This window comes from Scomber scombrus, chromosome 9 (assembly GCF_963691925.1).
Source record: "Scomber scombrus chromosome 9, fScoSco1.1, whole genome shotgun sequence".
In the NCBI taxonomy this organism is placed as follows: domain Eukaryota; kingdom Metazoa; phylum Chordata; class Actinopteri; order Scombriformes; family Scombridae; genus Scomber; species Scomber scombrus.
Window position 1 is genome coordinate 15,579,052 of NC_084978.1, and position 12,600 is coordinate 15,591,651.

The window sequence follows — 12,600 nt, forward strand, 5'->3', positions numbered from 1 at the left end:
CCGCTTGCGGCTTTAATTTGAATTGTTATTGAGCATTTGCAAAGCACAAAATAGTATTTTTAATGTGGCTTTATTTCTAGGCAACCATTGGATACCATTAATTACATTATAGGAAAATCTGTTTTTGAGAATTTAACCTACTAGATCATTTGCCACAAGTTTATGCAGATAGGAAACAGGCAGAAAACAGGTTGGAAAAACAAACAGACAAACAAACAAACAAACAAATCAAAACAGAGTAAAAAGGCTAAAAATGTGTAAAAAACACCAATATAGTCCTTTAATGGAAATAGATACAGCACACATATCAAAGTCAACATACAGTGTAGTGAGGTCTACCATTTAGTAATCTAACAATGATAAAACAATAAAAACCTCTAACCATGGAAATTGATTATATATTTAAACCACAAACACAACACACTCTGCGTCAACAGTGTTGTTTTGTTTGATCCTCCGGATTTCAAAGAGGAGGGAGAGGCGTCCTACCATCGGGGAGACTCTGACAATAAACTCCATGGAGGAAGAGCTTCAGGGACCCTCTGCCTTAACTGCAGGAAAGCTGTGTGTGTGCTGAACGCGAACAGGCTTGTCAGGCACCACAGCTGCCCTGTGATACTGTCTTTAGATACACACAAAGAACACGCAGTAAAAGCAGTTTCTCTGATGTACTTCCTTACTGCGAAAAGGGCATGATGTGAACTTAGTCTCTCTTTATTATCTATCAGGCAAGCAAATGCTATAAATGTATCTACTTTTTTACTTGCACAGGAAAACCTTGGGGTAAATAAAGAGTGGTAGTTGTTATTAATTAATATATATGAACAAATTTCACTTTGTAATAAATATTACTGATAAATGTTTTTTGCAATTATATGCTGAAGACTGATACTAGACAATAATGTTTTGACCTGGTCAAAAAGGTGTATTCGCTTTGTGATGTCTGGTGTCTCATTCCCAGCAGGAAGAATCCTCAGGCTCACAGGAAGTGTTGTTCTTTATAAAAAGTGTTTGTGTACAGTAAAGTTTGTGTAATGACCAATGAACAAAGGGCCGAACTGATTACATATTTAAACCATATATTTAGTACAATGGCCATTATGGCTGAAAAGACAAAGAAAACTTGTCAAATGTTATAAAAAGAGAGAAAGACAGCAAAGGCAGAGTACTGCACTACTAATATTTTACATCTGTGGTCATTTGTCCATAGCATATGTAGTGCCTGGATTGCCCTTATCCTGTGATAACTTGAGACGTCATGTCTTTGTCTTGTATGTCTTCCAAAAGTAGATGTTTACTTAGGTTAAAGGTTAAAGGTTAGCCATAAAGGACAGGCCAGAGACTATTTCTCCAGACTGACCATTTGTTTAAAGCTAGTCATAAATGAGGGGTCAGGGCTGTGTCTCTTGACTGACCATCTGTTTAGAAGGTGGAGTTTTGTTTTGGGTACTATATATATAGTCTTGTAAGAATAGGAGTGAGAGAAGTTCCAGGCCAGGACTCTCTCAGATTGGACATGTGACACTGATCTCTTTGTAATAAAACCTTTAAAATATACAACTGAGACGTGTCAGCATTGGTTTCCTTCTTCATCAACACATCAAGAATCTACCTATTAAATTACACTTCACATATCTTCTTACATCAGACTTTCAGAAGTGTACAATACACATTTTGAAAAAAAAGACACACACAGCTACTATATGTATATATTTTTATTTACAGTGTATGGTGTCTCTTATCAGTAATTACACTCTAATGGCAGGGGGAAATTTCCTGCCATAGTGTTGGTCCTCTAATGTCTAAGAGGACATGGTCTATGTTAACCACCAATTACCCTGAAATTTGACTAATCATTTGGGTTCTGTATGATGGTCATGAAGAGCACTGTGTCTGACCCTGTTTCAAAACCTCCCATACTCAACTGAGATCATATTGAATGAGGTTATTCATAGGGCCTGGCCATATGGTTAATGTCACTGTCATGGCGCTCAGTCGATTGGGTGACTGCTTGTGCCTTAGTGATATGAACACTCTCAGTATGGAAGAAACCAGCCCTGTAAAAAGAACAAAGAAAAAAAGAAAGAAAGAAAAGATGAAGAAATCTGCATCTTTTGTTCTTCAAGCTTCACAGTATACAGCAGCAACATTTCCCAAGATCTGTTGTTATTCGTGTTGTAGACTAGTTTTCCTGCTGTTTATGTATTTATGTCTCACAGAGATGTGGAGAACCGTTTTCTTCAAGTTCCCAGGAGTAATTTCTGCAGAGTGTCCCTAAAGCTTGAACTGAGATGGGAAAGAAACTCTTCAGGACCTCTGCCCTTCCTGTGCAGAATACCCCACAGAAAGGTTTAAAGCACAAGGGAGTAGATGCTGTCAGTGGTGTTGAAAGTCACCAAGGGAGGATGGATCTGTTGAAATATGTTTACTAATTTACACCGTCACCACTGCTTCTGTACCCTTTCTCTTTCAGTATCTCCCTTTTTCTTTACATCTCATATCTTCTGTTTTATATGAGATTATGCATTTCTTCCAGTTAGATTATCTATATCATGTTCTCCTCAAAATAATTTTTATCACAATGGGATATGAAATAAAAAAATGAACTTTTAACATGCATAATGTTTCCCTACTGTAGGTTGTTGTTTTCAGTGTTATTAACATTCTCAGGCATGCTATAAAATCTAAATTGAATAAAAATATGGTTTATTTCTTGCAAAATCATGACAATATAGAACCTTCCGTCTTATTTGACAGTCAGTAGAGTTGAGTCCACTGTAAAGATGTGTAAACTTGCAAAGCAGGATATTATTGGTACTTTAGCCACCCTGAAGCGGACAATCTTCTCTCTCCAACATCCTATACATTAACTTTACATGAGTCAGTCTATTTTCTGGTCGACAACATCCCTAATTGTGTTGGAAAAAATTTCATTTAGTCTTTCAGTGTGAATCGCAACCATCTTATTTTCTCACACAAAAAAGCTATAGTTTCATCTGATTGCTGACCTCATTTTCATGTCTAGGCTCAAATCTTTGAGTGGAATTTCTGGGTGTGTACACTCAGCCATCCCTTGGATGTCGTTGGCATGTCTCCGAAGCAATTTTCTCAACTATGAATAATTCACCAGATATTATTCCAAAGGTCATCTTATAGTAATTAGTACCCTGCTGTTGACTAAACAGCCTCAAGGTGCCTGATGGCCAGTTTAATTACAATTTGAAATTAGTGTACTGTTTGACAATCTCTATATGTTCTCCTGACACTTCAACAGATGACACCTTGAGAACTAAGTAGGCTTACAATAAGTTAGCTTGTTAGCAGATGGGGATGAAGGGTGTGGGGGGTGAGAAAAGAAACAAGCAGTGAGTGCGCTGACAAAGTCCTTTCTGTTCAAATATGCAGTAATTACTGGAAATGCAGATTGGTGTAGTTGGGTATGCATGCGTTTTGACACTATAGACATCCTTGGCACTGTCACTGTCTCATTATTAGCCAATTACCATGGAAAACTAATGGGGCAGGTCACAGCCAGCTCTCTTAAGGAGACTGGGGAGTGAGCATATGCTGAAGATGCAGCAAGATGAAACAGTCCAGCAAGTCTTTGACGTGTTACGAGGTACATGACATGGCTTTTTGTGTCGCACAAGTTAGGAGTCAGTGCCGACAGATCCTGTCATGTCCTGTTGTTGTGAACATCAACCCCTTCACTATAATATATGCTTGAGGTTTCCTCTCCGAGGACTTGTATGTTTTCAAAAAAGAACAGTGGATAAAGCATTAAGTCAAAAGGGCCTCAGGTGGATCCATAGCCCAGAGGGACTGTCAAAGCTGTTGCAGAGTTTGCCCTCGAGGCATCAAAGCGCCCATGGATAGATGGATGAGTGAATACATGGATTGATGAATGGATAGATGGGCACATGGATGGATGGATGAATGAATAGACATTAAAAGAACACAACCAATGACTAAAAAAGATCAAATCTAAAAATTAAATGTCATGTACAAATTAGTAGGGTTTGTTTTTTGTTGTTGTTTGTTTTCTGTATCTTTACTGTAAACAAGCCCAAATGGACACAGGTAGAGTTGATAGCCTTGGGTTATCAGTGAAGATGCTCAGAGATGATGCTGCACAGAGAGTCAAAAGAATCACAGTTGACTTTCTGAACAGAAACACTAACATGAATGAATACATTTCTCTACTCACAGTTTAAACTTGCACTTACATCTTGGCCCTAGAGCTAAAAGGCTAAAATTAAGGTTTATTGTGTTCTATTGATTTTCTTCTGAAAAATCAGCAGTACTTCCTAGACTCTATGGTCTATTCTGATATGATAATGGCTGGACAGGCTAATGAGTAGAGAGCAGACTTGTGACGAGAAGCTCATTGATCTGTATTGTTGGATCAAATATATATGAATTGATGGATGAGTGCTCAGTCCTTCCTAAACAGAATCCATCAAAGTGCCCTTTTATATTCTAAAGGTGCCAATTGCTAATGGCACTATCTTTTTTTTTTTGACCATATAGATGTGAGCTATATTGATATAAATAATGGTGAATGGAATATAAATGTGCAAGTCCATTATACCATAAATTAACAATACCACAATATTTAAAATATTACTGTGTACATAAAACACGGAAACCTTCAAAATCCAGAGCATGTATTTAGTATTTTGTTTATATTATGGATGGTGTAGAATACTTTATCCATAATCTATGCAGCTCAATTAGGGTTATAAAAGCATTTAATGTGTTCACATCACATGGAACAGAGAGATGGAAATAATTACAACTTTCAATTCATTTTCAATCAAATTCAATTCAAAGCAACAACAGTCAACATACTACTTGTAAGTGAAAGATGTTGCTTGACCCAGTTCTCATTGCCTCTGAGGACTGGAGCATGGCATCTTTCAACTTATTGTTTTGGTTTTATGGCCCACAACTTATGGTTTTGTTTGGTAGTGACTGGCTTATGAGTGTAGTGGGGCATTTAGCAGTTAAGAGCATAACATTTCCCTTTGAGACCATAGAGAGAACTAATAGGAGGCTCTCCAAATGAATGCTAATGTTGCGCCCAAGCAGCAAAAACCACGGGTTGAGGCTGAAGCCAATGCAGAAGTGCAGTGCCACTGACTGCCACTAGATACTGGCTCCAAAACATCCCTGGCTCCAATTGACTTTCAAAAAGCACCAATTTCTCTCTAAAAATACTTTTTCAATAGGTCATTATGGTCTGAATAGCTGAATTAGGACCCACTACTAGGTCATTTTGGAAATTATTGCTCTGTCGATTTGAAAATTAGCTTCTTTTCTCAACTTCAGGATGATTGTTTCAGTATTTTGATAGGTTTAATCTTATGTAATGACACCCTGTTAGCACAATTTAATTAAAGTAGCTATTCCTGGCCCAAGTGTGCACTGCTTGGTGTTCCCAGTAAGGTAGTGTTCAACTCTGTCCAAGGTAGCGGTTCATATTTCCAGAGTGTGACACCCTGATGATGTGAATGTGGCATTATCCAAACCCACCAACAATGGAAATGCAGTGTGTGTGTGTGTGTGTGTGTGTGTGTGTGTGTATGTGTGTGTGTGTGTGTGTGTGTGTGTGTGTGTATGTGTGTGTGTGTGTGTGTATGTATGTGTGTGTGTGTGTGTGTGTGTGTGTGTGTGTGTGTGTGTGTGTGTGTGTGTGTGTGTGTGTGTGTGTGTGTGTGTGTGTGTGTGTGTGTGTGTGTGTGTGTGTGTGCTTTCCCTGTTCCTATAAATATATACATTTACTTTATGCAATAGGTTGAATTGTTACCCCAGTGGTAGTCATTTCCAGAAATGTTGAAGGTGGAATTGTCTAATTAGCTAGAAATTGCTATAATTGGAATACAGTGACAGTATGGTCTTGCGTTGACAGCATGACAATGCTCTCAGACACAATCTAATCAAACAACAGTGTAAAGTGAAGGACAGACATGATTCGTGCATACTTTGAAGACTCAATATTTAATGGCTCAAGTAAAATTCAATGACAAGAAAAATCATTTCACCATATGGAAGGTCATTTTTTCATAGAATTAAATGAGATATCTTACAAAGGCATGACAACACAGACTGTATAGCTTTGACGGACCAATACAGATTCGCTGGCAAGCATTGAAGCCTTCTCTCAAAGCAAACTTGACCTGACTCACTGATGACTAATTTACAAGCGTATACTTAAGTCTTATATCATATTTTGATATAGTTTTTGTACAAGATACATTTTGTGTACATAAAATATTCTGGCAATGTGCATGCCAGTATACACATATGTGCACACACACACACACACACACACACACACACACACACACACACACACACACACACACACACACACACACGCATTCATGCAAAGACACAATCTCTCAAAACACACATACAAAATCATCTATAAACACATTCAAACACACTCTCATTAATATTATGCATATGTAACCATTTACATTACAATAGAGATTGTCATCTCATCTTTTCTTATGTTTTCCCTTTTTTCAACATAGTGAATTACATTATTTAGCCTGTAGCCTTTAGACCTTACAGTTTGTGTCTTTCCAGTTTGTAACCATTATTATTAGTTCTTAGGGGTACTGCTATGTACAGTGTAAAATCAATTTTTACCTGACAGAATAGATATTTGTGTGTACTTAGAGGCATAAGTGGTACGCACACTTCACAAAGTTTGAATGTGTACACTGTGTAACATTTGTTTTGATCCATAAGACAGACAAACAGGTAGAGCAGTAAACATCAATACTGAGACTGAATCTAGTCATGGATGCATGAGCTACATAGTCAAGTGTCAAAACGCCTTGTGGAAGTCCAAACGGTTCATGCAAATTATGACACAGGCTGACATGATAATCATGACACACTTTTTTGAAAATGTCTGAAAATAAAATGCATTTTTCTGTAGTTTTCTGTGTAGTATCTCTGCTATTTGTCTCATTAGGAGAGATGTAAGACAAGAAAGTAACAGTGACAGCAGAATCATGCAAAGTGAAAAACTGTCATCACTCATGACATTTTTTCTATTTGCCTGTATTTTTTGAAATATTAAAACCACTACTTACTCAGAGGAGCCTCAACCACCCCTCCCACACCCACCCCCATCCCCTCCCTCTCCCCTCCAAACAACGAAAAAACAAACAAAAAAACCCACATACATAGGTATGCTCTTTAAAAAATAAACACGTCAAACATTGCCAGTTTTACCTCTTGAAGTGCATATGGTAAAATAAAATGGGACAATAGTACACAAAAAAATCCATATTAGTATCCAAAGCAACAACCTACTGATGTACAAGTACATTCATGCAGTTAATTAATCAAAGTTGCTTTTCAATTAATGTAGCTACTGCAACATTACAGTACAGAGGAGCTATGTAAGTAGAGTAAGTTAAAACACAGTGAGGATTACAGATAGGTAATAGTGTGCATACTGTACACATGTGATTGGATAAATTATTTCAAAAATTTTTGTTGCAGTGTGACAGTTTATTATCCCATACATATTTCATGGATATTCTCTCCCACCATGATAAGAGGGAGGGCACAATTTCCTGTGTCATTTTTATAAGCACTCCAATGACAATGAATAGCAAAGAATAAAAAACATTTCTTAAAAATCTAATTTTCTTTTTTTCAAATAATCTGATCCAGACATGTATTTTCCCTCATTATTCATAAAATGGTAAACAGATACTGAAAAGACTTTTGAGATTTTAAGGCCATGGGATTTTTTTTTCTTTTACTTTTGGATCATTTCTCAGAGTGATTTCAGTTTTCAGTGACATTGTGATGCATGTTCCCTTTGATATGTGCACCTTTTGATTAAATATGTATTGTTTATGCTATTTGGTTATACATGTCTGTCCTATAACAATGAATTGAGATTAAAAGTGATAGGGAAAAAAATATAGTTGTAGTAAATGAGCTGAAATTGGATTCCTGAACAGGGACATTTTCATCATTTGATGTTTATAGGAGAATTTGTTTAAGTTGCTTGTTTTGAATTAAATTCATTTTTGTAATTGACTGAGGTGACATTGAATTGCCCCTTTCTTTGTCCTTGACACACTGTTCCTTTAAGTGATCGTTTCACAGAGTCTCAAATAAATCCTCTTTATAATGATAAGAGTCCTGACCCGAAGTATCAGAGAGAATAGGTGTGGTAGCTAAGAGCATGCAAACACAATTTGCCATACACCTTCCCTCAAGAATGCCACGTTGCATTATAGATTTAGGCCTGTTCTCAATTTCCAAGATGGTACAAGGAAATGAATCACATGAATCATATACCTGATGATGTAGACACCTGGCTTAGATGTTACTGGAAAGAAAAATGAATATCAGCAAAGTTACTTATTGCTGTAGCAATAGATTATACTGCACCCAATATGTTACAGCAGCAAGTAAGTCTGGAGTAGTTATCATCATCAGTACAATTTACACACACAGGCAGTGATGAAGTGTGTGTGTATGCTAAAACCCTGGTGAGGGGAAGCCTGAAGGGAGGTCCTTTCAAATAGTGCCAATGCCTATTCATACGATAACTGCAAAAATAACATTTACATCAATAATTCAGATAGACTTGGGGCCCTGAAGAAATTCTTGCACCCTGGTCTATTATTCCACTGTCAACATAGTAAAAACTGATAATAGAAACTTTCCTGCCAAACTAAGATGTATGAAAACACACAAAAGTAATAAATTGCAAGAACATAGGTGTTATTAATGCTATGATGCACAGAGTGGGAGTAAATAAAGCTGCTACTTTTGAGGGCTCATCACCTTGTCATTGCCTCTGCACATGCAGAGCATGTTTTCAGCTAGCCAAGAGAACAATTCCAAACCTTCTAACCACAATGAAGGTCACTACCGAGATCACACATCAAAGTAATTAGACTGAGAATTTCATAATTGGCTCCATAGCTGTTGTTGTGCGAAAGTTTCTGAGCAGTAAAATGTGAGAAATAGAAACAAAGGGAAGGAAACAAAAAGTGTGTTTCCAAAGCGCATCCACCTGCACCTTCCAAGGACAATGAGATAATGCTAGTTCTGAAGAGTTTCTTAATGAAGTTGGCAGAGATGGAGCAATCACCGTACAGAAAACATCTTGGGTATGTATGTGTGTATATGTACTATTTTGTGTACTAGTCTATGGTGAAAAGAATTCAAAAGATTACCGGTGCTGTCTACTATTGGCCTAGTTATGCTTTGTGGACTTTTTTTTTATTATCCTTCTGCAGTCCCCTGACCAAAATAGACTTCTGAAACACGTTCAGGCAAGACAAAAGGAACATCTTCCATCACCAAAGGAGTTTGTGCTGCATGTTATACAGAGTAATACTTCACTAGAACTTGAACAGAAACACCATCCACCCAAAGCTCATAATTAACATTTAGCCCAATTTAGCTCACTCAACACAAAGTACTGTATTTGCATTTGTTTCTGCACGAGGAAATGGTCTTTTAGGATACAGTTCCACAGTAAGCTGGGCCCGAGGAGCTTAAAGCGTACATTGCCCTTTCTTTTCACTAAGCAAACATCACCGAACTGAAAGCAAAAGCATTTAGATTTTTTTTTTTCCTCTGATGGAACTACTTTGGTATAGAACTACCTTTTATGTATTGTACATGGGTCAGATATGTTGTTCCTTTCAAATGCCTAAGTGGTCAGACTGATCCCATATGATTTTGTCTGAAAAGCATCATCATGATCAAATCCATTCTTAGATGTCTTCATCAGTAAAATTGAGCTGGAGCTGGTCAAAGTTATTCAAACAATGCATACCTCCACACGTACGCATACATACATGATCATTAAGTCACTGACAAAAAACCATCTATGGATGGAGTTACATGTATGTCAGGCCAATGAAGATCTGTCTTTTACAACTGGTGCTCATGTAAGAAGGAGCTGCTGCCCCCACCGGTAGGCGTCTGCTGCCCAGGGGAGGAGAAGCTTGCCAGGGGGATGACTTTGACGGGATCCTCCTTCTTACTACTGCAGTGTCTGTCCAGGGTGTTGTAGAACTGCGGCCGGTTGATCCCTTTGTCCAGTTCATCTCTTTTAGGCACAGACCTGCCCAGGGTATGGCGACCATCCATGACCCCCATGCAGCCCATGTTAGCTTTGGATCCACGGCTACAGCTCTGCTGGAAGCCAAAGGAGGGGAGCGTACCAGAGATGGCAGTGGTGGTAGGTGTGGAGGCGGGGCTGTTGCTGCCAGGACTCTGGAACTGGGCCAGGGCTGGGGGCATCCAACAGCTGTCAGAGTGGCCCAGTATCAGACACTCCTGGGTACAGGTCTCAGAGGCCTCAGCCAAAGCTTTCTGCAGGTTCACCTCGATAGCTGTGAAAAAGGAGAGAAAGAGAAAAGAAGAAAACAATATATTTAATCCAACAGGTCAAAACATACAGCTGGAATGTGCTGATTTTCTACAGGGGTGCCGTTAAAGCACTGAGTGAACTCATGAATCATAATGTAAACAGAAGAAAGTAGTCGTCTTATCAGAGGTTGACCCACAAAATGTCAGCCTTTTAGCAAAATGAAAGTCAGTGATAAATGTTTCATTTTATCTTGTAATGAGAAAAACACCAGCAGAGCATTTAATTTCCATTGGTACTCCCATGACTCTGTCTGTTTACCTACAATATGCAATGAATTCCCTGTAGCTTAATTAGAGTTAGAAAAAAAATGTCTTGCTGTTTGTGTCTCGGATTGGCTTTACTGTATTAAATATTTAATGAACATCTTAACAAAGCATTGTTTATTTTAATCACTGTCAATGTGGCAGACCTTACACTCTTTTGATATTTCAGAATCTAAAATAAATTTGGTCAAATAAGACATTTTTTTTATTTAAAAACAAAAACAAAGCAGTAAAAACAAAGCAGTAAATACAGTGAGCATCTTCAGCATCTTCAGGTACAATAAATATACATGCTTAAATATGACAATATGCAGATTACATGCATGGAAGAGAAGAAAAATCTATAAACTGAATGAGGATGTGACTGGGACAGGCTAAGCACGCAAACTATCTTATCTCATTATCCCTACACTGACATCGCATGTAGAATGAGTCTGGAATGAGGCCTCAACATTGAGCCTCAGCAATAAAGCCTGTCAAGCCAGATAATTAGAATGTAAAACAGTATGCACCAAGGCAACCAGGAGCCTGCAGTGTTATGTTTCCTAGGCCATGCAAAGGAAAGAGGGGCCCTCATTCAAACATCACATCGGTCCTCTAGGCCTCAGCTTCAAGCTGTCATGTAGAAATTATTTAGTATATTTGCATAAGTAAGAATGCTATCAATAATTAAATGGCCTTAGACCCAAGTACACTGGCACCACTATTTCTTTCATGCGCACAAGATGCTCACACATGCACGCATGCTCTGTGTAATTTAATTCCACAGACATTGGCAAATCTTCTTGCCAATTTGTTTATAGTTTTATACCGAAATACGGCATTATACAGACTGAAAATTTTTATTCTGATTACTCTTAATGATATCAGTCCAGCCTCGCAAAACTATCTAGATTGTTGTATAATGGCCCAGTGCACTGACTTTTTTGTATTTCTGTGCTACCGCAGATGAAAAGCACAGCGTCAACTTTAATTATGAGAGCAGTGTCTGAAAATGAATCGCCTGGTATAAATTGTGAGGATATATTTGGAGTGCCCACATGGAGTCAAATCTGTCCTCTCCATATTGAACTGGAGCCTTGGAGCAGGAGTGTATAAATCCCTTGGGTGGTAAATGTGTCACCTTTCAGAGGGTCACTAACTTCATTAAGGCAAAAATGGATGCTGCTTTCTCATTCTCTGAGCTAGCACAATAGGGCTGAGCCAAGTATTGGCCGTGCCCTGACTCAATCATTCTCTAAGTGTTTCTTTGGTGATGCCTTTTCAGGGTACTGTTTTTTTTTTGATGAGGTAATGCTATTAACATAAACTTACTTCTTATTCCACAACAGTGCACCTGGACGCACACATAATTAATGTTCCTAGGTCCTAACACATCACACACATTCACAAGTACATTTTGACGCCCCCAATCCTTCACTTTAACTGATTAGTACAGACAATAGGTGAAGTTGTCTTAATGTAGGGTATTTTACAAATGAAAGGTAATCTGTGGCTCTGTGACTTCACACAGCTTGAATTCACAGCAGCTCTGTGTCAACAGCCTTCAGTGCCTCGGAATTATGTATGCCATATTTCATACCCAGCTTCTCTAAAAGACATAGGCCTGTGCTATTTCCTATTCCAGGAGGATAGTTTGGATAGGCGGTGGCGGTTTTGGGAGGGTGGGAACACGACGTGAGTGATGTTGCTGACATCTCTGGCTGCTTTCGTCAGCTAGAGGTATGCCGCAGCCTGCTTGTGATGCCACTGTCTTTTGTATTCAGGGGAAACAACTGTACCCCTCGGAGCTTTCGGTAGAAATCACACATCACTGATGCCATGGATCCCCTGATGCTGTGAACGTTCTTTTCTACGTTCCTTTCAAGGAAATTTGAATGGCAGACAAGTGGGGATAATGGCAAA

General features: G+C 38.4%; 1 protein-coding gene across 3 annotated transcripts in view; it reads right to left on the minus strand.

Moving 5' to 3' along the window:
* Positions 1–9,930: 9,930 nt before the first annotated feature.
* Positions 9,931–12,600, minus strand: part of pcdh11 (protocadherin 11) — a 114,426-nt gene continuing 111,756 nt past the window's right edge. For all 3 annotated transcript variants that reach the window (XM_062425463.1, XM_062425464.1, XM_062425462.1), the window contains one exon: positions 9,931–10,394. In XM_062425463.1, coding sequence (XP_062281447.1) covers positions 9,931–10,394 — 464 coding nt within the window. The remainder of the gene's footprint in view (positions 10,395–12,600) is intronic.